This window comes from Pecten maximus, unplaced genomic scaffold (genome assembly GCF_902652985.1).
Source record: "Pecten maximus unplaced genomic scaffold, xPecMax1.1, whole genome shotgun sequence".
NCBI classification, from domain to species: Eukaryota; Metazoa; Mollusca; class Bivalvia; order Pectinida; family Pectinidae; genus Pecten; species Pecten maximus.
The window spans coordinates 157,850-181,622 of NW_022979151.1; the positions used below are offsets into that span (position 1 = coordinate 157,850).

General features: G+C 36.9%; 2 protein-coding genes across 2 annotated transcripts; both read left to right on the forward strand.

Annotated features, from left to right (window-relative positions):
• The first annotated feature begins 1,398 nt into the window (after positions 1-1,398).
• Positions 1,399-6,848, forward strand: LOC117318247. Its single transcript, XM_033873255.1, has 6 exons — positions 1,399-1,876; positions 2,408-2,600; positions 3,222-5,218; positions 5,629-5,882; positions 6,216-6,393; positions 6,610-6,848. Exons 1-6 carry the CDS (start codon positions 1,399-1,401, stop codon positions 6,846-6,848), a joined length of 3,339 nt encoding a protein of 1,112 aa, XP_033729146.1.
• A 13,365-nt stretch (positions 6,849-20,213) lies between these two features.
• LOC117318248 (zinc finger protein 578-like) lies at positions 20,214-22,658 on the forward strand. Its single transcript, XM_033873256.1, has 2 exons — positions 20,214-20,372; positions 22,161-22,658. Exons 1-2 carry the CDS (start codon positions 20,214-20,216, stop codon positions 22,656-22,658), a joined length of 657 nt encoding a protein of 218 aa, XP_033729147.1.
• The last annotated feature ends 1,115 nt before the right edge of the window (positions 22,659-23,773 follow it).

Below are 23,773 nucleotides of genomic sequence, written 5' to 3' on the forward strand. Positions count from 1 at the left end.
CCGTAACAAATGCATAGTTGTACCTAAAATTCTCCAGACGGAAATGCTTGAGAAAATCCACATGGGACACATGGGAATCGAGAAGAGCAAACGGAGAGCGAGAAAACTACTGTTTTGGCCCGGAATGTCATCCCAAATAGCGGACAAGATTTCTAAGTGTAGTGTATGTATGGATCTCCACTCAACAAATCTGAAGGAACCACTAATTCCCACACCGGTACCTCAATATCCCTGGAGTGTTGTGGGAACAGATCTGTTCACATGGAACAATGCTGATTGTATAGTGGTCACAGACTACTATTCCAGGTACTTTGGAATTGGAAAACTGGACAACACCACTAGTAAAAGTGTCGTCACACAGCTCAAGTCTATATTTGCCAGACATGGCATACCCTCTGAGGTGAGGAGCGACAACGGTCCCTAGTATAGTTCTGGAGAATTCAGAAGATTTGCCGAGACTTGGGGTTTCAGACACACTACATCCAGCCCTCACTATCCTCAAGGAAACGGTTTGGCTGAAAAAATCAGTGCAAACAGTAAAAAGGCTATTAGAGAAAGCCAGGAAGGACAACAAGGATCCTTATCTGTGTTTGTTGGAGTATCGTAACACACCGACCGACACACCGAAACCGCCTGCGAAACTTCTGATAAGTAGGGAGTTGAGATCTGTCATTCCAGTTAGCAGTAAACGGTTACAACCAGGAGTCGTAGACCGCTCTACAGTATGTCACACAAGGGAGACAACTCAGTATAAGCAGAAGGATGTTCATGATCGTACGTCAAAGGAATTACCATCGTTGGCTCCACACGACATGGTACGTTTCCGTCACAATAACAAATGGCAGCGTGGTCAGGTGGTAAAGGTCAGTCACCTAGATCATATCGGGTGAGAACACCCACAGGTAAAGTGTTTCGACGAAACAGTGACTTGTATATCACAGAGACTCGAAAGATAGGTAAGTCTCGCTACATCTCGCATGCACCTTTTGTTATCTAAAGCAGAAGCTTTGTGTCGCGAGATTTGGCTGTGCGCCTGTGCCTTGAACACGGAACGACTGTCTGGTATTTTTTTTACATTCGCGAGTTTGCTTGTGTACTCGTCAAGTTGTGTCAACATGTCACCCGATCACCGGTAAGTTGTTAAGTTTTATTTTAGGCCTAAAATAAAAAATTAATTGTTTGCTGCTGCCGCCCTACCCAAAAAAAATGGTCCCGCTGGAATTATTTTTTTTACGTTTTTTTCGGTCATTTTTTTTTTATAAATCGTCATTTCCGGATTCCGGATTTACCGGATTCGTTTCGGTTTTAGTTTTGACTCTTCGTCGCTCAAACGCTTTATAATAGCGAGTTGTTAAAGCGTGCAAAGCACCTTGCTGACGTTGTGGGCTCGGAGCCGCCATGGACGTCGCTACGCTAAAACGAAAGTTGGCTGCAGTCAGCAATGATTACGTATCGCTGTGCTGTAGTTTGGTGTATGAAGGAGAACCAGATATGCATAAACATAACAAGAACAACTATATTATGGAGTTTGGTGTCGGGGACACGTGGAATGAAGTGCTTGATGAGCTATTACATACCGGCACACACTCGCCGTCACTGCCGGGGAAAACAGATGTGGTTGAGTTATCTCTTGCGGCAAAAAACTCGATCACTGTCTTCCACCCCCATATGGATGAGGCTATCGAGGTAGCCCAAAACCTCGACAACACTTTGAAATATGCGACTTTTAAAGTGATCAAATCTACCACAACAACAGAATCGGAGAGTAACCCGACTAGTACTAGTAAAAGGAACGCCTTCAGTGTCCTGATGTCGTCAGCGACCGAATTGTCGAAATTTGCGAAACACAAGGATGCTACAGGGCAAAAATTCACAGGTAAGTCACATTTTGTGGTAGAGGTTAGCCTACAAAATGTAAACATGCAAAAGACTAACCTCAGTGTATTATTGTTCTCTGATATTTTGTTTTAAAAGTAGTTTGAATCAATATATTGAAGCATCAACTTTAATATTAATGTGTATCTACTGTGTCGGGAGTTTTAGAATTTTTTCGTCCTTTGTTTAAAGGTTTAACATGCGAAGGGTGGGTGGGGGGTGTACAATGTATCGTGTAAAGAGAGGTCCTTTTTAATATATAATTATAAGAACCTATGAAGAAACCGAGATGCACATATTAAAATGATAAATGGACTTTAATTTGAATATAGTGAAGGTACCTTGTCTGAAGATTTGGATCTCTATGTCGACCGATTGTTTTAAAATTTACGACTTAATTATTAATTAAATTATGTACTTTAATTTGACAATTTGTGGTCTGATGTGTATCGACGGGCGTATTATGCATCCGCGTACGGTGCTGTTGTTAATATATTCGTATTTACAGTTTGATATTTTCAATATCTTTCAGAAAAAGATCGGATGTGTAATGATGTTGTCGATGCTTTGGCGAAAGACGATGTAAAGTTTCCCGCCACAATGTCCGATGCTGTGATCAGAAAAAATGTTGATGCTATAACGAATGCCTTGTGGTATGTGGATGGCTGCCTTGGACAGGAGAAACTTGTGTCAAGGAACAAGACAGAGTTTGGCATGCTTAAAAGGTATTATACAAATACTATTAATCTTAATTGACTCAGACTTTCAAAAGAAAATGTTCAAAGGGTACATTGGCTTTTTTACCATCGTTTCCTAATTGCAATTCAAGATTATTAGTCTCCCACTGTTTGGAAAACGGGGGGACTATAGGTTTCCTCTCCGTCCGTCTGTCTGTCCTGTCACACAACAGTTTCCCGGACTTATTTTCGTTGTGCTTAAAGATATTGAGCTGCAAATTGGTATGTGACTTTGTCATAAGGACTTACTCAAGTTCAAGTTTTAGAGGGATCGACCCCTTTTTGACAGAAGTTATTATTTTAATTTCCCCCTCTAAAGGTCACTTGACTTCATATACACTAAAATCTTTGATTACCAACTGGAAATATTAGATGCAAGTCAACGAATATCTACTAGTAATGTCGTAGAACACTGAGTTTATTTACTTAATAAATATTTAACCAAGAAGAATTAGGAGTTTTAAAAACAGAAATTTAAAACTAATACAATATAATATGTGTCAGACCGAAACATATAAATATTTTACAAAAAAAATGTTGTTTTAAACCGAATTTTCTTAATTTCTAAATTGTCAAAACCAGTAAATATGTTTTCAAATTAATTTACAGCTTCCTGACCACTTTCACGGGCTATAATGACCCCAAACGGAAGAAGCAGAAGGTCCAAATGCTATCTGCAGAATCCCTAAGGTTGCACAGCTCCATACTATTTGGAGTTTTGGCATCTCCATATACAGCACAATGGGGAAAGATGAAGGACACCCTCAGTAAATTTGCCCTATGTATGAGTTCATACTCTGATTTTTTATTGAAGTCCAATGAAGAACAAAAGCACAGGCAACGGTTGGATCATCCGGTCAGGGAAGTAGCGCAGCATGCATTCTTACAGGAAGTAGAAGCAGTCGACACAGTTCCAAATCAGTACCGTCAGCTGGATTCTATCCTTGGCCAGCTTGGCTTTTATGAGTATCTCTACTTTGACGAGGAAATTCACGCTTCAGTCTCCTTCCGGAACACGTTCGAGCGCCTTATCTTTACACGGCACATCCAACTATCCTTCCCTATTAACATTCTGCGGTATGATCCAGGAGGTTCTTGTAGTGCCACCATATTTCTTTGGAAAGTGTCTAAAGACAGGGGTCTGAGTCAGGTGATGAATGAGGCAATTAAAGTTGTACATCACTTAAAACCAAGGTTACCGGAATACCACACAAGGAGGATGAGGACGGATTTTGTTCACAGGTACTGCAATCTTCACGATGTCACAATTCCAAAGCATGTACTTCGTGTCATATATGCCGAGACTACGTTGGATGCCACTTCAGACCAAAATCCCGCAATGGATGCAAGGGTGAGACAAGCATTGCTCTCTGAGGATTCTGATCTTGTTTTGGATATGCGCCACTTGAACAAAGGACGACCTGGTGATACGTTTCAGGTTTTTTATGACATCCTTGCAGCAAAAGTTGAAGAAATGTGTGCTGCAGACGAGCGCCGACATAATATTGAGCACATGTCAGCATACATCTCAGTCAGGGACCTCATTGAAGATGTGAAGAAGGTGCTGGAACCAGACACTCCCATTCCCAGCGAGTCTTCCGTATTGTTTGCTTTTGCACCAAAAAATGCATATCTCCACACAGCAAAGCTATACAAGTCCAAGGTGCCATTACAGTTTAAGATACAGACGCGACAACTGAGACTTTCACACCAAGATGATCACTACTGCGCAGCACAGTACAAATACAGGCGTCACTTTGCACACCAGTTTAGAGACCACGTGACTTTCCTCAGCATCGATGATAAATCAAAGATTGACTTGGGAGAGCCCGGGCAGCATGTGACTACTGGCGTCCGAGGGAAAAAGAGCATTGTGCCCGCTGCTTCCCAGCTCTCTGTCCTTGATCACGACATTTCAAGCAAAGGGTCCATCACACCATCCGTGTGTTTGAATGTAGCGATTCCAGAGGAAAGGGATGGGTCATTCTACACAGGTTCGGTGACGGTGACATACAAGGACGCAATTTTTCAGGCAAGTAGCCCGTTCCGCCATGTTGCGGAGATGCAAACCATGTTACAGTCAAGGGGACAGGAGGTAAACCCAATTCTTATGATCTTCTCTGACGGAGGCCCCGACCACAGACTCACCTACCACTCAGTCAAGCTGTCACTAATAGTTTTATTCAAAACTCTAGATCTGGACCTGCTTGTGGCAGGGAGAACAGCCCCAGGCCATTCCTGGTTGAATCCAGTCGAGCGGATCATGTCTACCTTGAACCTGGCTTTCCAAAATGCAGCCATTGCAAGAGAAGAATGTGATGGGGACATTGAACAAGTTCTGAGAAGCGCGAACTCGATGGCGGAGATAAGAAAGAAATCTGAGAAAGTCCCAGCTCTGAAACCGGCATGGCTGGAATCACTGCAACCGATTATCTCGGTCTTGCGAGAACGTACTGAGAGGTTATCACTAAAAGGAACACCATTCCAATGTCGGGATGCCTCTAGTGACGAACTAGTTAAAGCGGTGGAGCACCAGATCCGGGATGATATAGACCAGCAGATTATGACTGGAAAATACACACAGAAGGACCTGTCTTCCAAACAAGGTACATTGTATATCTGAAAAGTTAAGTATTCTTGCCAACAAAAATAAAAATTCACATACACACATATTATTAGGTCATCTTGACCTTTCAGGTCAGATGACCTAATAATATGGTTAAATGTGTGAAATTTTTATTTTTGTTGGCAAGAATACTTAACATTTATTGTCATCGTGTTTCGTCCGTCGTCGTGCGTCGTCTGTCGTGCGTAAACTTTTCACATTTTGAACTTCTCAAGTTCCACCAGTGGGATTGACTTACGACCTTTTAATACTATGACGTCGATTTATGTTTTTAAAAGTATTAATTCAAATTGTTAAAGGTAATTTTTCCCCATTTTGTTGCTTTATTTATAAATAAAAACATTTTTGTATAGATCTGTACTGTACATATAAAATCTTTATATATTTTAGACTATCAACAGTTCCTGAAAACCCACTGCATCCAGCGACAGTATTTGTTTCAAATACGAAAGTGTGAAAACCCTACATGCTGTACACCAAAACGATGTCCCCAGACCGAAATACCTGCAGTGCCAGACCCTGTCCTGTCCCAGGACAAAGCCCACTTCAAGCCTTTGGAGGCAGTGATTGGCCAGGCAACCACAGATGAGGATCGTCCATCTGCCTTAAACAAAACTGTAGCTGCAGTGGCAGAGGAGCTTCAGGTATTTGTTCGACAATGTGTTATATTTATTTTAATAAAGTTACCTAAAGCCTTTATACACTGAGTGATAATATTAAATCTGTTTTAATGGTGTAAGAATATAATTATTATGTAGTATTTGTTTTGATGCAGAAAGAAAAATCAATATTTAATATTTTATTTTTGAAATAGAATGTCTGGACAAAATGTACAAATTAAAGAATGTTTAAAAAAATCTTTAAGCAGTAATTCTATTTTTTTTAATTGAATTTAATTAATAAATATATGCATTTGATATACTGGTATGTATAATGTAAGTGTATTATAATAAATATATGCATGTTGTTTTAAAAAGGGAACCAAGAACAGTCAGCTAACTGCACAGAATGTACGGCGTACCGTCACCTGCACTGACTGCAGAAAGCCCCGCTGCATTTATGCAAAAAAGCAGCTATCACTGAGGGAGTCCAGGAGCCTGACGAGACTTCTAGAAAGGCATGATTATTCGTGTGGGGCATTACTGACACCAGATGGTAAATATTTAATCCCAAATTACCTCCTGCAGGAAACTGGCAGACAAGTTGAAGTATATTTAATAATCAAAATTTAATACTTTAATACTTAGTAGGTATATGTTAATTTTAAGCTCAAAATTAATAAATTAAATGTATTGTAAAAGGATTTCATCTTTAATAGTATGCATTTGCAAATTATTTCACTGTGAAGTATCCATCATTATTTAATTTCAGGTGATGCTTTGCAAGGTATGGTGTTCGTCAAGTTGCAACTAGCCTGCAACACCCACATCGAATTTGCATACTCTGCTACAGGATTTGCCACAAGGAAAGACGTGTGTTGTCACTGCGCTGTTGATGGAGTACAGCGAGATGCCAACTTGCTCAAACAGTATCGTGTTGTTCTGCCTGTTTGTGCGGATTGTTTATTGGCAGGCAAAGACAGTGTGAAAAGGAATCCAATAAAAAATTGAAATATTCAGATAGGCAGGTAGCCCGTTCCGCCTGGCATGTTGCGGAGATGCAAACCTGGCAGATGCAGGCGAGGGGGCAGGAAGTTGAAACCCCATTCTAACGATTTTGTCTGACAGAGTCCTCGACTACAGACTCGCCTTTATATAGTACCACTCGGTACCACTGGTTGAATTCAGTCGAGCAGATCATGTCCACCCTGACCTGTCCTTTTGTTAATTTTGTATTAATGACAATTTGTCTGTTTATGAAATATTGTATAACAGATACATAGTAACATACACAGTATCAATACTTAGTAGGGGTGGGCAATATATTGCACTTACAGTATTTTTCTTGCAATACTATATAGCAATGTGATTTTGAATTTTGTTCTAGTCATTTTAATGTTGTTTAAGTACAATTATTAACGAATTATTTAGAAATAATGTTATAGCAAAAGTATATCAGCCAAATTAAACTTGTTTGCTGTGATAATTTTTAGGGATAGATAGATACAGTTTGTCATTTTTAAATTTGTCATTGAAACTTGATTACCTGATGTTTTATTATATCTGTCCGTTTTCCTGTACATTTTTGTAACATGTTAAATCGACAAAATTTCTTAACATATCGCAATATGCCCCCAAATATTGCAATATGAACATTGCTTGCAATACCCACACTATCAAAAATCCATTCCAATTTCTCATATCGTGTCATTTTCAGTTTTGTTGTGTTTTAACATATTTTTGTATTTTTATATTTTTGTGCAATACCCACACTATCAATATCTACTAGTCCAGATCTAAAAAAAAATCCATTCCATCCAATGTCATTATTAACAATTTTCTCATATCGTGTCATTTTCAGTTTTGTTGTGTTTTAACATATTTTTATGTTTTTGTATTTTTATATTTTTTGTGCAATACCCACACTATCAATATCTACTAGTCCAGATCTAAAAAAAAATCCATTCCATCCAATGTCATTATTAACAATTTTCTCATATCGTGTCAACTTCAGTTTTGTTGTGTTTTAACATATTTTTGTGTTCAATGAGATTTCAATTTATTAATTCAAGTGTTAAATAAAATTGTTCAATTATTTAAGTTATATATATATATGTGTGTGTTATTATTTAAACACTAGCTGGAACCCCCAGGTTGCTTGAACATCCTGGCTAAATGATTCATATGATATATGGTACATGTACATTTGAAAAAGACATCATATCTGACACTCACCATGCATATATATGTTACAAAGCCAGCTAGCATTAAGCAGAGGATGTCAGATTAAGAACCAAAGGGTGCATTGTTCAAGATAAGTGGCAATACAGTGCGCATGCAGTAACCAATCTACCAAGAAAAACATCCAGGGTAAATATAACACATAGACAATCAAGTTTTCAAGTTTTTATTCAAACTTTAGGCATTAAGCCCATCAGTACAATAGGGACAATAAATTTGTACCTTTAACACACTACACTACATGTCCACATGATGTTTCAGTTGTTTTGTAATATTTCACAAAATTATGCTATAAAATGTCTCAACTTAAAAAAAAAAAAAAAAAAAAACACCTACCTACCCACTCCTAGAAGGGGTGGGTAGGCAACAGCAAACAAAGAATTTTTTAATGATGGCCTTATGGTCATTTTCAATTGGAGAGCACAAGAATTAGTTCTAACAGCAGAAAATCTTGCATCTTAACTGTGAATCATGGTACTATGTATTCTAGATGGCATCTTCAGACTTTTTGTCGTGGGATGACGATATCGATTTAGATTTTTTGCTAGAAGAGTATATAGTCACATATCTACCTGTATTACTTGTATTTACCTGGATTTCATCATAAATGAATGAGAGCTATAATAGTCTTATGTGTTTACTTATTAATTAGACCCCTGTGTAAACAAATCCTGTTTGTCCCAAAAAATTTAACTGGATTTTTATGGAGGCGTTTACGCCTGCCATATTACAATCACCTACGAGTTGTGACGTCACAATCTCTCACTTTCATTTTCGTTATATTTCCTTTCACAGTTCATTTTGTAGTTTCTTTCGGTTCATATATGATGTAGTTGAACTATATATACATTTATGAAAACTATCAAGACTACAAATAAAGTGCTATTACATGAAAAAAGGTATATTCAGTATAAATTTCTCTTCGGCGGAAGCCCGGAATTTGAGACCTCTGGTGGTAATATCTGTAACTAGGGGTAATGATTCGCTTATAATTAGTTCCAAGTATGAGACACGTCATTGTAGTCCGTCATTCAAAGTAGATGTGCACAGAAATGTATTAACTATGCTGATAATGTTTTGAACATTTCAGGAACTATTTTGAATAAACAATAAGAATAATGTCTTGTAAATATCTACACCTGCATCGATTTTTAGCCCACCATCATCAGATGGTGGGCTATTCAAATCGCCCTGCGTCCGTGGTCCGTCGTCCGTCCGTCCGTCCCTCCGTCCGTAAACAATTCTTGTTATCACTATTTCTCAGAAAGTACTGAAGGGATCTTGCTCAAATTTCATATGTAGGTTCCCTTTGGTCCCTAGTTATGCATATTGCGTTTTGAGACCAATCGAAAAACAACATGGCCGACAGGCAGCCATCTTGGATTTTGACTGTTGAAGTTTGTTATCGCTATTTCTGAGAAAGTACTGGAGGGATCTTTCTCAAATTTCATATGAAGGTTCCCCTTGGTGCCTAGTTATGCATATTGCATTTTGAGACCAATCGGATAACAACATGGCCGACAGGCAGCCATCTTGCATTTTGACAATTGAAGTTTGTTATCGCTATTTCTGAGAAAGTACTGAAGGGATCTTTCTCAAATTTCATATGTAGGTTTCCCTTGGTGCCTAGTTATGCATATTGCAATTTGAGACTAATCGGAAAACAATATGGCCGACAGGCAGCCATCTTGGATTTTGACAGTTGAAGTTTGTTATCTCTATTTCTGAGAAAGTACTGAAGGAATCTTTCTCAAATTTCATATGAAGGTTCCCCTTGGTGCCTAGTTATGCATATTGCATTTTGAGACCAATCGGATAACAACATGGCCGACAGGCAGCCATCTTGCATTTTGACAGTTGAAGTTTGTTATCGCTATTTCTGAGAAAGTACTGAAGGGATCTTTCTCAAATTTCATATGTAGGCTTCCCTTGGTGCCTAGTTATGCATATTGCGATTTGAGACTAATCGGAAAACAATATGGCCGACAGGCAGCCATCTTGGATTTTGACAGTTGAAGTTTGTTATCGCTATTTCTGAGAAAGTACTGAAGGGATCTTTCTCAAATTTCATATGAAGGTTCCCCTTGGTGCCTAGTTATGCATATTGCATTTTGAGACCAATCGGATAACAACATGGCCGACAGGCAGCCATCTTGGATTTTGACAATTGAAGTTTGTTATCACTATTTCTGAGAAAGTATTTAAGGGATCTTTCTCAAATTGCATATGTAAGTTTCCCTTGGTGCCTAGTTATGCATATTGCGTTTTGAGACCAATCTGAAAACAACATGGCCGACAGGCAGCCATCTTGGATTTTGACAGTTGAAGTTTGTTATCGCTATTTCTGAGAAAGTGCTGAAGGGATCTTTCTCAAATTTCATAAGTAGGTTCCCCTTGGTCCCTTGTATTGCATTTTTGGACCAGTCTGTCCTGAAAACAACCTGACAAACAAACAGCCATTATCGTTAAATCTCAAATTTCTTATATAGCTAGGATTCCCTTGTTTGAAAAGTACTGGAGGGATGTCTCAATTTGCACAGATTAGAGTAAAATGAAGGGAAAAGTAGAGAAAAGATCAATCTGACATGGAACCTATGTAGATCATTCAATGGTGGGCGCCAACATCCCTCTGGGATCTCTTGTTGCAAATCTATATTGAAAATACTGTTTGAAGGGTGATAACTGCGAGATTCTGACGTTACCTTACAGAGGACACTTGTTTAACTACTAGAAATAAAGATGGCATAACAACCAAGCGCAAACAAATTCCTGATTTTTAGCCCACCATCATCAGATGGTGGGCTGTTCAAATCGCCCTGCGTCCGTGGTCCGTGGTCCGTCCGTCCGTCCGTCCGTAAACAATTTTTGTTATCGCTATTTCTCAGAAAGTACTGAAGGTATCTTTCTGAAATTTCATATGTAGGTTTCCCTTGGTGCCTAGTTATGCATATTGCGTTTTGAGACCAATCGGATAACAACATGGCCGACAGGCAGCCATCTTGGATTTTGACAATTGAAGTTTGTTATCGCTATTTCTGAGAAAGTACTGAAGGGATCTTTCTCAAATTTCATATGAAGGTTCCCCTTGGTGCCTAGTTATGCATATTGCGTTTTGAGACCAATCGGAAAACAACATGGCCGACAGGCAGCCATCTTGGATTTTGACAATTGAAGTTTGTTATCGCTATTTCTGAGAATGTACTGAATGGATCTTTCTCAAATTGCATATGTAAGTTTCCCTTGGTGCCTAGTTATGCATGTTGTGTTTTGAGACCAATCTGAAAACAACATGGCCGACAGGCAGCCATCTTGGATTTTGACAATTTAAGTTTGTTATCACTATTTCAGAGAAAGTACTGAATGGATCTTTCTGAAATTTCATATGTAGGTTTCCCTTGGTGCCTAGTTATGCATATTGCGTTTTGAGACCAATCAGAAAACAACATGGCCGACAGGCAGCCATCTTGGATTTTGACAATTGAAGTTTGTTATCGCTATTTCTGAGAAAGTACTGAATGGATCTTTCTCAAATTTCATATGGAGGTTCCCTTTGGTGCCTCATTATGATAATTGCATTTTGAGATCAATTGGAAAACAATATGGCCGACAGACCGCCATCTTGGATTTTGACAATTGAAGTTTGTTATCTCTATTTCTCAAAGTACTGAATGGATCTTTCTCAAATTTCTTAAGTAGGTTCCCCTTGGTCCCTTGTATTGCATTTTTGGACCAGTCTGTCCTGAAAACAACCTGGCAAACAAACAGCCATTATCGTTAAATCTCAAATTTCTTATATAGCTAGGATTCCCTTGTTTGAAAAGTACTGGAGGGATGTCTCAATTTGCACAGATTAGTAAAATGAAGGGAAAAGTAGAGAAAAGATCAATCTGACATGGAACCTATGAAGATCATTCAATGGTGGGCGCCAAGATCCCTCTGGGATCTCTTGTCATAATACCTTCCAGGTTTTGGCTAACAACATTTCTTGTTTACAACTTTGTAGTTTGTTCACGAGATTTGATGAGATTTAGTCCGATATTTAGCGATCACGTGTTCCGTCTGTTTACGTGAGCGAGCACTCTGTCAAAATGGAGGCACGTGGACACGGGCTTCACACGAAGCATCAAAATGATGTTTGTCGCTAGAAATTAATATCTATCAACATGAATTAAAGGCAAGTTGCTTACAAAGTTTAAATCTGTTTGTTGACCCACTGAAATAAGTGTTTGTTTATTTAGGACGAAACTGTTTACGATAAGTTGTTCAAGCCTGGCCAGACCACAAAATCACAATATCTACTGCGATTATAGTCCGAATTTTCTGACGATCTTGCTATATACTATATGCAAACTTTAATCAGCTTTAAGGCGATATCAACCCCAGAACCCTTCGGATTACTGCGATTACTGATCGAAGTCCCTGTGTTTCAAATCCATGAATCGGTAGACCTACGTGATGGCGTGATGGAATTCGATCGTTTATTTTTTAAAACTAAGAAAACTGGCACATATCTGTCGTGGTGGTCATTTGTGCTGTACCTTCCCCGACAGAGACAATATACAGAATCTGGATTTCTGTGATAAGGTTTACTGCAGTAGCTACTGGCGCTCGTAATATATATGAAAATACTAAATTATTATTGAACCAGCTTGTCTTATTTATATATTATTCAGCTCACGATTCAACCTTTTCAAATGTTTTCATGTAATATATATATACATTTGTATGCACCAAGCTGTGAAATGTTTGTATTACATAGAATATTTAAACAATACAAAGTAATTGTAGATTAACAAAATGTATACCAATTGCATTTTAACCTATTAGTACAACTTTTTGTTGTTTTAATGTAATATAACTTTTTGTTGTTTTCATGTAAAATGATAAATACATGTATATCTATTGGCAATCGATATCAAATCCATATAATATAAGACTTTCTCAAATATCAATATTCCTCATAACTTTCAAAATAAATCTATATTTGCTTTTGAAATTTAATTAAAAATGTTTGATTTTCATGTCGCGAACATATCCCTTAAAATAATCATCAATCTCCTTATTGGTCTCCAGAAAGTGTGAAAATAAATTAAACTTTTTTGTCAATAATTCTATTTATTATGAATTCATGTATAACCATTTAGGTTTTTTCCAATGTTGACCTTTAAAACTATATATATATACAAGCAACAATCTGTGGGATGTCAGATATGGAAGGCTATAGCTGTTTCAGGATAAATTGCCAAAAATGCTTAAAGTACTGTTTCTTATCACTGATCACATATATTGGGTTTTCGACTATTATGTGTTATTGCTACTTAAGTGTGAATTTTTTCGGCTTAAGTGATAATGTATTTCTTTGTACTTATGTGCAACAGACATCGCGAGAGTTTAATTCTCGTACATATAATATTGACTCCTACAAAAGGAAGTTGAGTGATCATGAGTGGTTGACCTACGAGAGGCATTTTATCAAATCTCATATTGACCATACTGATTGCTCATGATCATATTTCATCCGGCCTAGTAAACTCTAGAAAAAACATCTTAATTTATGAAAGTAGCTAACTCATTTAATGTATGTGTAAAAATTAAGTATATATATATATCGTACAAAACATCAAACTTCTAATATGGTAGATATGAAACATACATTTAGGCTGACTGCCTGATAATATAATACAATTTGTACAGAGTTTACAATCCTTTGACATTCAGCTCATAATATACACCATTATAATTTGATCTGTCGTCATGCGTCGGTCTTCTTCTTAAGACCAAGATATCGCAGAATGGTGTACAAAAGGTTCTTAAGCTGTTTTATCAAAATTGTTAATTTCATGGCCCCCTATGTGTCGCATTCTCCCTGGGGAGAGGATACATTTTACTATAGTTTATATAGGAAACTCATCACACATAATTTGTTTCATTTTCATTGGAAATTGGTTAGCACGTGGTTAGGGCAAACTTTTCTCAATGACATATCGTCAGAGAATGTCAAGGCCAACGACTTGTTATGGGTTCGAATGTCAAAAATAAAAATCTCAAATTGATTATTTTTTTCATTTCATATGAAAGAGCATAGTCCACTGAAACAGAATGTGCATATTTTATTGTCATCAGATAAAAATAAGGCAGAAAGATATGGCACTTGGAAAAGAATCATAAAGCTATTTTCTCCAGCCAAAATTAAAAAATAATCCAAAATTGCAGAATAAAGGTTTCTGCTCTTTTATCTATATACACATGAAGGCTTGATGTTTGGCGCATCGATAACGTATGGCTGGCTACAAATGTTATACTTATATTTGATCTTGACCTTCATTCAAGGTCACGGGGGTCAAATGATGAAAAAAATTCAAAGTTCTTTCAAAATTATTAACTTTTAAAAAGAAATTCCTACCAAAATGAAAAAATGACCCAAAACTGCACATACACATGAAGGCTGGATATTTGGCAAACAGATACATGTAACATGTGTGACTGGCTACAAATATTGAGTTTATCTCTCTGTCCTTGACCTTCATTCACATTTTAAAGAACCGGCTCTTATGAAGGTGTGTGCGAAGTTTCAAGGGCAAATTATTAAAAATGATGCAGACATGCCCTTTAAAGAATGTTTTCTTGCCAAAATTAAAAATTATCCATGAATTGCAATTCAATTGTTGCCTCAAAAGGGGTGTCCAGCAAGATTATGGAGTTGGGATCTGAATGGTTTCACAGATAAAACAAGAGGCACCGAGGGCCTCTATCGCTCACCTGGTTTTATGAGATATGAAACAAGAATGATGCTTAAGTTTATTTGTCGCTGGTATTTCTATGTCAATATATCATAAGCATTTTATATGGGTACATGTACATTGGTTTATTGTTATTCTAAAAATGTCAATTTAGCGAAATTGACCTATTTTGGTCCCATCCTTCAGCCCCCGGGAGGTTAACCCCAACATTCGTACAATTTTGAATACCCACCCCATAACCATGCTACCATACAAATGTAGGTTTTATACCAAATTGTGCAATTAATCCATGAAATGAAATTGACTTTGGGTACAACCCCATAGGGATTGCTACCACACCAATGTGAGTTATATCCATAACAGAGAAACCAATTGACCCCTTTTGACCCTGCCCCCCAGGGGTCAACCCCACCATTTTTACAATTTTGAATCCCTACCCAAAATGATGCTACCAGTCAAGTATGAACTATATCGATTGCTTAGTTTCAGAGAAGTTATTTATGTCAATTAAGCCAAATTGACCAAGAGATGAACACAATCCTGATGTAAAAATAGGCCCAGGGTTCTTTCCCCACCCCAAGGGACTTATACAATCATATTGAATTGATATCAAATATGAAAGTTTTCTTCAATATTTTGCATGTAAAACGCTGTATATTTATATACAGTACCTATAGCTACTAGGCTATTATCTACATCTTGCTGGTAAATTAAAAAGCAACAAATCACAAATCACAGTTTATTGTTAATATTGACATTGGATCTATTAAAATAGATGGAATTGATATCTAATTTTAAAATAATTGTCCTTAACAAATGAGGTATTTGTGGAAAAAAAGTGTCATAACTTTTAAAAGCCGTCAATCTAATTTTGATATTATTCTAAGATCAATATAGAAAGGAGTAAACAATTTGGTTTACAAGATATTGAAAGACATTGCACACTTTCAACAAAAAAAGTAGCAGACACTCCCTGTATTTTCAATACATATCGTGTATTGTTATAACTTATCGAAATGCATATCATATTGTTTCGACATTTCTAATACCCAGGCCTATAAAATATAAGTTTGTTTTAAACACATAAATGCAAATTTTGAACTACTTAAATATAAAAGATTGTTTAAAGTATGAATGTTAATGACATGTACCTAAGTAGAAGTTGATTTGAAAAAAATTTAAAATGTTTGACTTTTTAAGTAAAGGTTTAAGATGGTTAAAACCATTATGTATATCGGAACAGTCTAAACCATTACATTCATCAGAACTGTGAAAACCATTATGTCCGGTTGGTTTGACACACTTAAGTGGAAATGTTTAGTCATGTTGATATCAGTTTAATTTGTATTCTCGCTTTATTTCAAATATCTCCTTTTACATCTGACTAACGCCTCCTACAGTACTTTCAGTACTTTGATTAGTTGTTGGAGAAGCAGGATTAAACCATTATAAAATTATATTTAAATATTATTTTCGATCAGGAAATATATTGCATGAAATAATATTAATTTTAAATGTCTAATTAAGATTTTTTTTTTTCAGCGAGTGATCACAGATTGCAAAGTCAGATTCAGAGTGAGACAAAATCAAGTACTCACATACCATCATAAGTTATTGCTCAAAGTTCTTAGGAACCAGTGGGACAACTTTTTGTTTATAAAGACATTTTCAGCGATAACTTTTCAAATGCTTTTAAGCAGAGTGTGTTAGACATACATAATGACAGTATAAATAAATTATTCAAATCTTCTGTTTGTGGAATTGCGAAGTTTGTGGAGATTAATTCTGTGGTCAAATCATTTTTTCAAGACTTGTTTTTGTCTTTGTTTTCTGCGGACATTAACCTGTGTTTATCCCAAGATCGTGAATCATTTTTTAATCAGTTGCATCGTGTACGTGTTTGCATTGATACTGAGAAACAGATACATGAACTATTTTCAGGCCAAGGATGTTTAGGCAGTGACTCTGACGTAAATGAATTTGGGCAGCAATTACTTTTAGGCCTGGTTGAACAATTGCTGAATTTACAAGTTGCTTATTATAAACACATTTCCACCACTCAGCAATCGGAATTTTCAAATTCAGATCAATCCATTTTATTCTATATATCTGGGTATATTATCAGAGCACTGTGTTACTAAGCTACAGTGCAAGTCTGACCGATGCTCCTTTCTTGACAAATTCAAGGATTGGACTAGGAAGAAAGATTGTGGTGGCCTTATTTTTCCCAGTGACTGCTTTTATTTACTTGTTAGAGAACTTGAAAATGTGGTGCGCTGCAATGTTGACTTGAATCATCTGTCTTCAAATTCACTAAATTGCCTTAAAGAGAAAATCATGGAGTCTTTTATGGTGAAATATTATGTCAAGGACATCTTCTCAACTCAGGACAGTGGTACTGATGTACATGTGTGCGTGTTGGAGGATATAGTTTCGTTATTCCTACGGGTTCGAGGTTTTGCTGTGGTGAGAGTAGAGCTCAAAAGTTAGTCCTATAATAATTGTATTGATGTACACTATAGTCAATGCTTGTGAATACTTAAAAGAATATGTTGTTTCTCCGTTTTTATAATGTAGGGAATACTATCTGATGTGTAGTAGGTCAAGTTTACGAGAGTTTCAATTCCACGCCAGTGACGTACGATCTTACAGCTTTTTAAAGCATGCCAGAGGATCGTATCCTATTCTACACATCACGTATCATACCCTTCCTACCCCTTTAAAGCTTGTTTCAACATCCATCCCAGATGAGAATTTAAATTTGTTGATGTACTTAATATTTGAGCTATCCTGAAATAAAATCTTACCACTCAATTTGCGAGTTTTGTTGTGTATATAATGCAGGGAATACTATCTGATGTGTAGTAGGTCAAGTTTATGAGAGTCTCAATTCTGCGCCAGTGACTTACGATCTTACAGCTTTTTAAAGCATGCCACAGGATCGTATCCTATTCTACACACCACGTATTATACCCACCCCACCCTTTAAACGAATGTTAACGCTGATCTCAGATGAGAATTGCGTACTTCATATTTGAGTTATCTCCCTTTCATCATGAAATAAAATCTTACCACGCAATCATGTTAAAACTAAATGTATCATATGTTACTCTGAAAACTAGTATTACATTACTCAAACATCAGTGATACTTTAAGTTTCAAAAACATATTTTATGAATAGGTCGAAATTTTTTTGATCAATGGAAACGTATAATACATTTAGCTTACGAGTTATAATTACATTATTGTTTTATTTTGACAAAGACGAGAATAACATGATATGCCTACTTAAACATTTCTACTTGCAATCATGTCAGATACAATTTCTCTGTTTTTTATATGACTACAGAATACGACCTCTGCCCAGACGTATAAAGGATTTCTGCGAATAATATATTTCAAATCTTCTGAAACTCCCCCCCCCCCCCCCCCATCCATTTTAAACTTCAAATTGTATCAATGAAAAAGACTGTTTCGTTGTTAACGTCGGGATATTTCACTTTGATTGCCTTTACTATCATTTTAAAAATGTGTCTTTGATACATATCTGCATGACGACATCCGAATAAAAACTGTACATAAATTTGTAGGCGTATATTCCCTATCTAAACGAATTACTTTGCCTCTAGTATCGATTAAACATTTTTTGTCATACATGGTCAGATGCTACCTATACGGTATTTAATAAGATTGTTTGATACTCTTTAAACAAAGGATTTACGCTTATAAGTAACAGCACTTATATTGTATATGATTTTAGTAATACAAATTTACATACCGTATAGGCAGATTCTGACATATTTTTATTTTGCACCCCCGTAGGGCTGATATCTGTTGTTTAGTCGGCGATGCTGTTGTGGCGGCGACAGATTTGCGCCTTCAGATTGTGACTGCTCCGGCGGTGGAGGCTCGTTGGTACTACCTTCACTTGTAGCAGGGTCTTCGTCATGCTGAAAATACAACATTTCAAATCAAAATTCGCATAAAAATCGTTTCATTGTATTTATTATTTATGGAGGGTGTATCTTATGGGGTATTTTATTTAAACGATAAACGTTTGTATCTACGTGTACACTTTTGTTTTTGGTTTGTTTTTTGTTTAACGTCCTTTTAACAGCCAGGGTCATTTAAAGACGTGCCAGGTTTTGGAGGTGGAGGAAGGCCAGAGTACCCGGAGAAAAACCACCGGCCTACGGTCAGTACCTGGCAACTGCCCCACGTAGGTTTCGAACTCGCAACCCAGTGGTGGAGGGCTAGTGTTAAAGTGTCGGTACACCTTAACCACTCGGCCACCGCGGCCCCATCTACGTGTACACAGACATGTTTAATACGTTAATACTTTAATTACATACCACATTCAGCAGATGAAGTTTTTTGTCCAGGCTGTTTTTTAAAAGACACATGTCCTCATATTCGCTGTAATGCACGCTAATACTGCTCCCCCACCCCTCTGAGATGTGCACATACAACTCTCCATCCCCATCATAAAATCGTGTTACTGCCACCTATAGAAGAAAAAAAGCAGAACAAAAATTAAATTTAGAGATAAAAATTAACAAAATAAATCAGCATAAATATAAGTTTATAAATAAAGTTAGAATATATTGAAAATTTAATAATAGCCACAAAAATAATTTGTTGAAATTAAATGTTGCAAAGAGAACAAGAAAATGGAATAAAATATATTTACAGGCATGATCGAAACGATTCCAAAGGGCTCCATTATTAAGTGTTTTCCTTAGATGACCGTTGGAAATGCGCGGTTTAAGGAGTGGTTGCTGGTTTTAAGAAGTTGTTAGGGCGATCTGCCGACATTTCATTGGTTAAGCTATTCATCCGGTAAAGCATTTGAATTTTTAAATAGGTGTTGGATGAGTGACTTTGAGATGCTGTATACAAGACATGTTTATGGCAATGTTTATTAATCTGTACTATTAACAAACAACGATATTGCTACAAAGCAGGACACATTTGATTAAATGTAACTTTTTTAATTATTTTCTATTTTAAATTGAGTTGGACTGGATCTGATGGAGAAATTAAAATATTGTTACTTTCACAAAAACAAAATATAACCCTGTCATATAATGCATAGTCCGTCAGATTAAAGTAATTAACTTGTTGAATTATATCTTATCACCCATTTTGCTTTGAGTGGTCTCCCTTGTCTTCAGAGAGCAAGGTGCATTACCCACAATGCATTAGCATAGGAAAAAAGAAAACATCAACAATGGAAGGTCGTGCTGTGTTTGTGTTTTTTGTGTGTGTAGCGATAGCTGTAGTGTATTGTGGAGACTCGCTAGGTTTGATCGAATCATGCAAGCTGAAAAAAGACCATTGCTTCCTGAGGACAACCGGAAACTTCAGACTGACTCGGAGATGGCCTTTTACGACCATGGTGATTTTTGGATGGGAGGTAGAAAATACCTTAACACTAGCAGATCGATCAATCCAGGACAGACTGCGGGAAATCAAGATAATTGGACCGGTCCGATGTGAAAACGTCGATGTGGGCAGCATTATTGTGCAAGACCGTTACGGTCAGACAATATGTGTAAGTACTGTTAAATATGAACATCAAACATGTATATTACGCTACTGTATGAATTATATAACTTTTCCCGCCATCCGTCAGATATGAACAATGGGACAGCATACATAGTCATTGTAAAAGATGCAGTAAAGCCCTAAACTAATTATAACATTCTCTATACATTTGATCAACACTAAATCGGAGATCAATCGTAATCCGTCTTATACATATAAATATATACCAACTGCGAGGTTTAAGGGCTTGTTTGTAAATACTCATATGCATGGCCAAGTTCTTCAGCCCTAACGCCGAACTTTATTTTGACGACTGGATGTCTGGGTTGGTATAATTACATCTAACCCTCGGGTAATATCCAAACACATCTTCAATTATGTTATGAAAACAGTGTTGACAGAGAAACCCTTTTGAAATATGAGTTATACAATTTGAAAATGAAAGATATCTGTTAACAATTCTTTCGATTTATCATATATATATATAGCAACCATGGATATTTTGACTGTGTAATATGGTGTTGTAGATTGTAAGTTTGAACCCTTGTCAAAGCATCAATTAAAAACTAAAGATTGTCTTCCTTTGCCAGTTGCGACAGTATGTTGTTTATTTTTTTTATCGCATTTTATGGGAGGCGTGCCTCATATTATAGCATCAGCTATAGGATTTCATTGCGGAACCCATCGTTTGGTACCTTAAGCGGCTATCTCCGTAATCACGGGAGACAACTCGTACATACCGACACAATACACAACCAATTTATCTCGATAGCAGATCTATATTTTGAATGTTGTAATTGTTTATTATAATTCTCATAAAATCCCCCAAAAGAAATATATTTCATTTTACATCGACTTTGAATGCCACCAGAGCCTATTAATTATAACAAAAACATTATATCTACACATAATGTAGGCACACAAGTGTACTCGGTCAGTTAGTAGGCCAGCTTGTACCCAGGAGACAGACGGTCGAATATTTTACGCGTATCTGAATGCAAAAATAAATAGATAAAGATGGATTTGTATTGAAGAGATAATATTTCAACCGCCACTGTATGATAACGGGATCCGGACCCGGTTGTTAGGTATCTACTTCCGCTTTCGGTTTCAACCAAAACAAGTTAGGTAAGTAAAATAGAAACTCATTAACTACACGGTAACAATATGGGACTTGTTGTTATTTCTATCTAAACGCATTCTTAAATAACTACCTTTTACGCTTGTTTCATTTCTTCCGTTGAAGCAATGTTATTAGTAAAATGCATTATATTTAATCTGAAATCGTCCCTGTCGTCTTCTGATTTCTTCAGATATTTCATGACAAAATACATAATACTGTGTCCTCTCTATTGGACAACATGACAAATTAATGTAATTCGTGCTGATTCAACAATATTTTAGCAATTCATTATGATTTCGGGTTATGCAAGTACTGGTATTTACATATTTATCTGCATTCTCTGAAAACATGTGATGGGTCTATGTTACGGTTTGGTACGAAACGAAAATTCACACGGTTTGGTATAAAAAGCTATAACAGTATTATCTTTCCGCGTAGTAAAATCAATATATTACACAGCGAAAAATACATAATTTTCATCATAGAAAACAACTATACATATAAGTTTGTTATCCTGGTGTTTAGTAGTTGCTATATCGGCCCTATACTTTGTTATCCTGGTGTTTAGGAGTTGCTTTATCGGCCCTATACTTCGGCTGCAAAGAGACTAGTGTAAACTTAAAATGGTGCACAATGTAAAAATACGGTACATCTCCCCCGTTTGTTTTATAGATGGCAGAGGAAGTTATACAAGCAATGAATGAGTCATTTGAAGAGGTGTCTCCTGGGTTCATGTGTGACCATTGTGAACAGATGCTTCTATCTGGTCCAGGCTTGGACAGACATACAAAGAAAGTCCATGGTACCGGAAACGCGTCGTACAAGTGTGGCATATGCTCTGCCATGTTCATGGAGAGAGGGCATTACATGGGGCATATAAATGTCCATGCAGACGTGAAGCCATATAAGTGCTCCAAGTGTAATAGGGCAACATATGCATACAGATCCTCGTTACCGCGTCATCGCAAGGTATGCACGGGACCAAAAGAACCAGAGAAGGGCACCACACCATACACTTGCAACTTGTGCGACTACAAAACACCCCGGAAAGACACTTTGAAAGAACATATTTCAGCTAAACATAATCAGGAGAAGCGCTACGGTTGTAAAGTATGCAACAAGCATTTTAAATACAGGTCCAGTCTATCCAAACACAGGTCAACTCATTAATAGACACTTTTACATTTTTCATATCGATACGTAATTTCTTTTTGTTATCATATGAATAGTTTTACCATGGTTATTTTATTCACCTCCAGGTCAGGAGACAGGTTATCTTTATATATTTGTATTTATTTACAGACGAGCATTTTGTGATATTTACATATCGATGTACAAATGTACATCTGTTTTCATACCAATTTGTTAACATTATTCCCTCACCCGTGGTTTTAGCTACAAAGCGGAACAGATGAGGCTTGTTGTTCATTTTCTTGTCATCTCAGGTTGATGAAAATGTTGTGAAATTCAATTTCTACCATATAACTTGTATAGTTAAACCCTTGAAAAAACGGCTGCCTAATCGATGCTGTGGTTGGTTGAATTGTCTTTAAACCACATGCGGATTGACACTTCCGAGCGTTTTGATTGGCTAAAACATCAGAAAATTCAATTATGACGTCATACATTGAAGTCATTATCCATGACGTCACAATCGATGGACTAGGTTTCGATTACGACGGAAAATGGACAATAGTTTCTTGTTATGGTAGAAACCAATTACACAACTCGTTGGGACTGATTACCATGTTTATCCAACTCTCTTTAGTTAATTTTCAAACTAAAGCTCGCGCATTGAAACTTTGAAATGAACTAACTCGAGTTGGATAAACAAGGTTATCAGTCACAACTCGTTGTGTAATCTCTATTTCTCACATACCTGATATATGTTAACACACTGTCAGGTAATAAAAGTTACTGCTGGTTACACATGCAATAAATAGGAATACCTGGCCCTCGGTACTGGGAACGAGCAAATATTTTATTGCCCGAGTCCTAAATATTCCTATGCATTCCATTTGTAACCATTAAATAAGTGTATACGATAACACACATGTGTGTTATGGCTTTCCGTCAATATCATTGGTCAACCGAGTAAACGTGACGTCATATATTCATTATGACGTCACGTCCCTACGGCTTCTGCCAGTATGACGTGGGATTAAACCAGGGAAATTATATACAGTGGAATCCCGTTTTGCTCCCTAAATTGTGGTATGTGAGAAACAGGTACCCTAACTCGTGATAGTTTATCATATTTATCTAACTCTCGTTACTTAATTTAC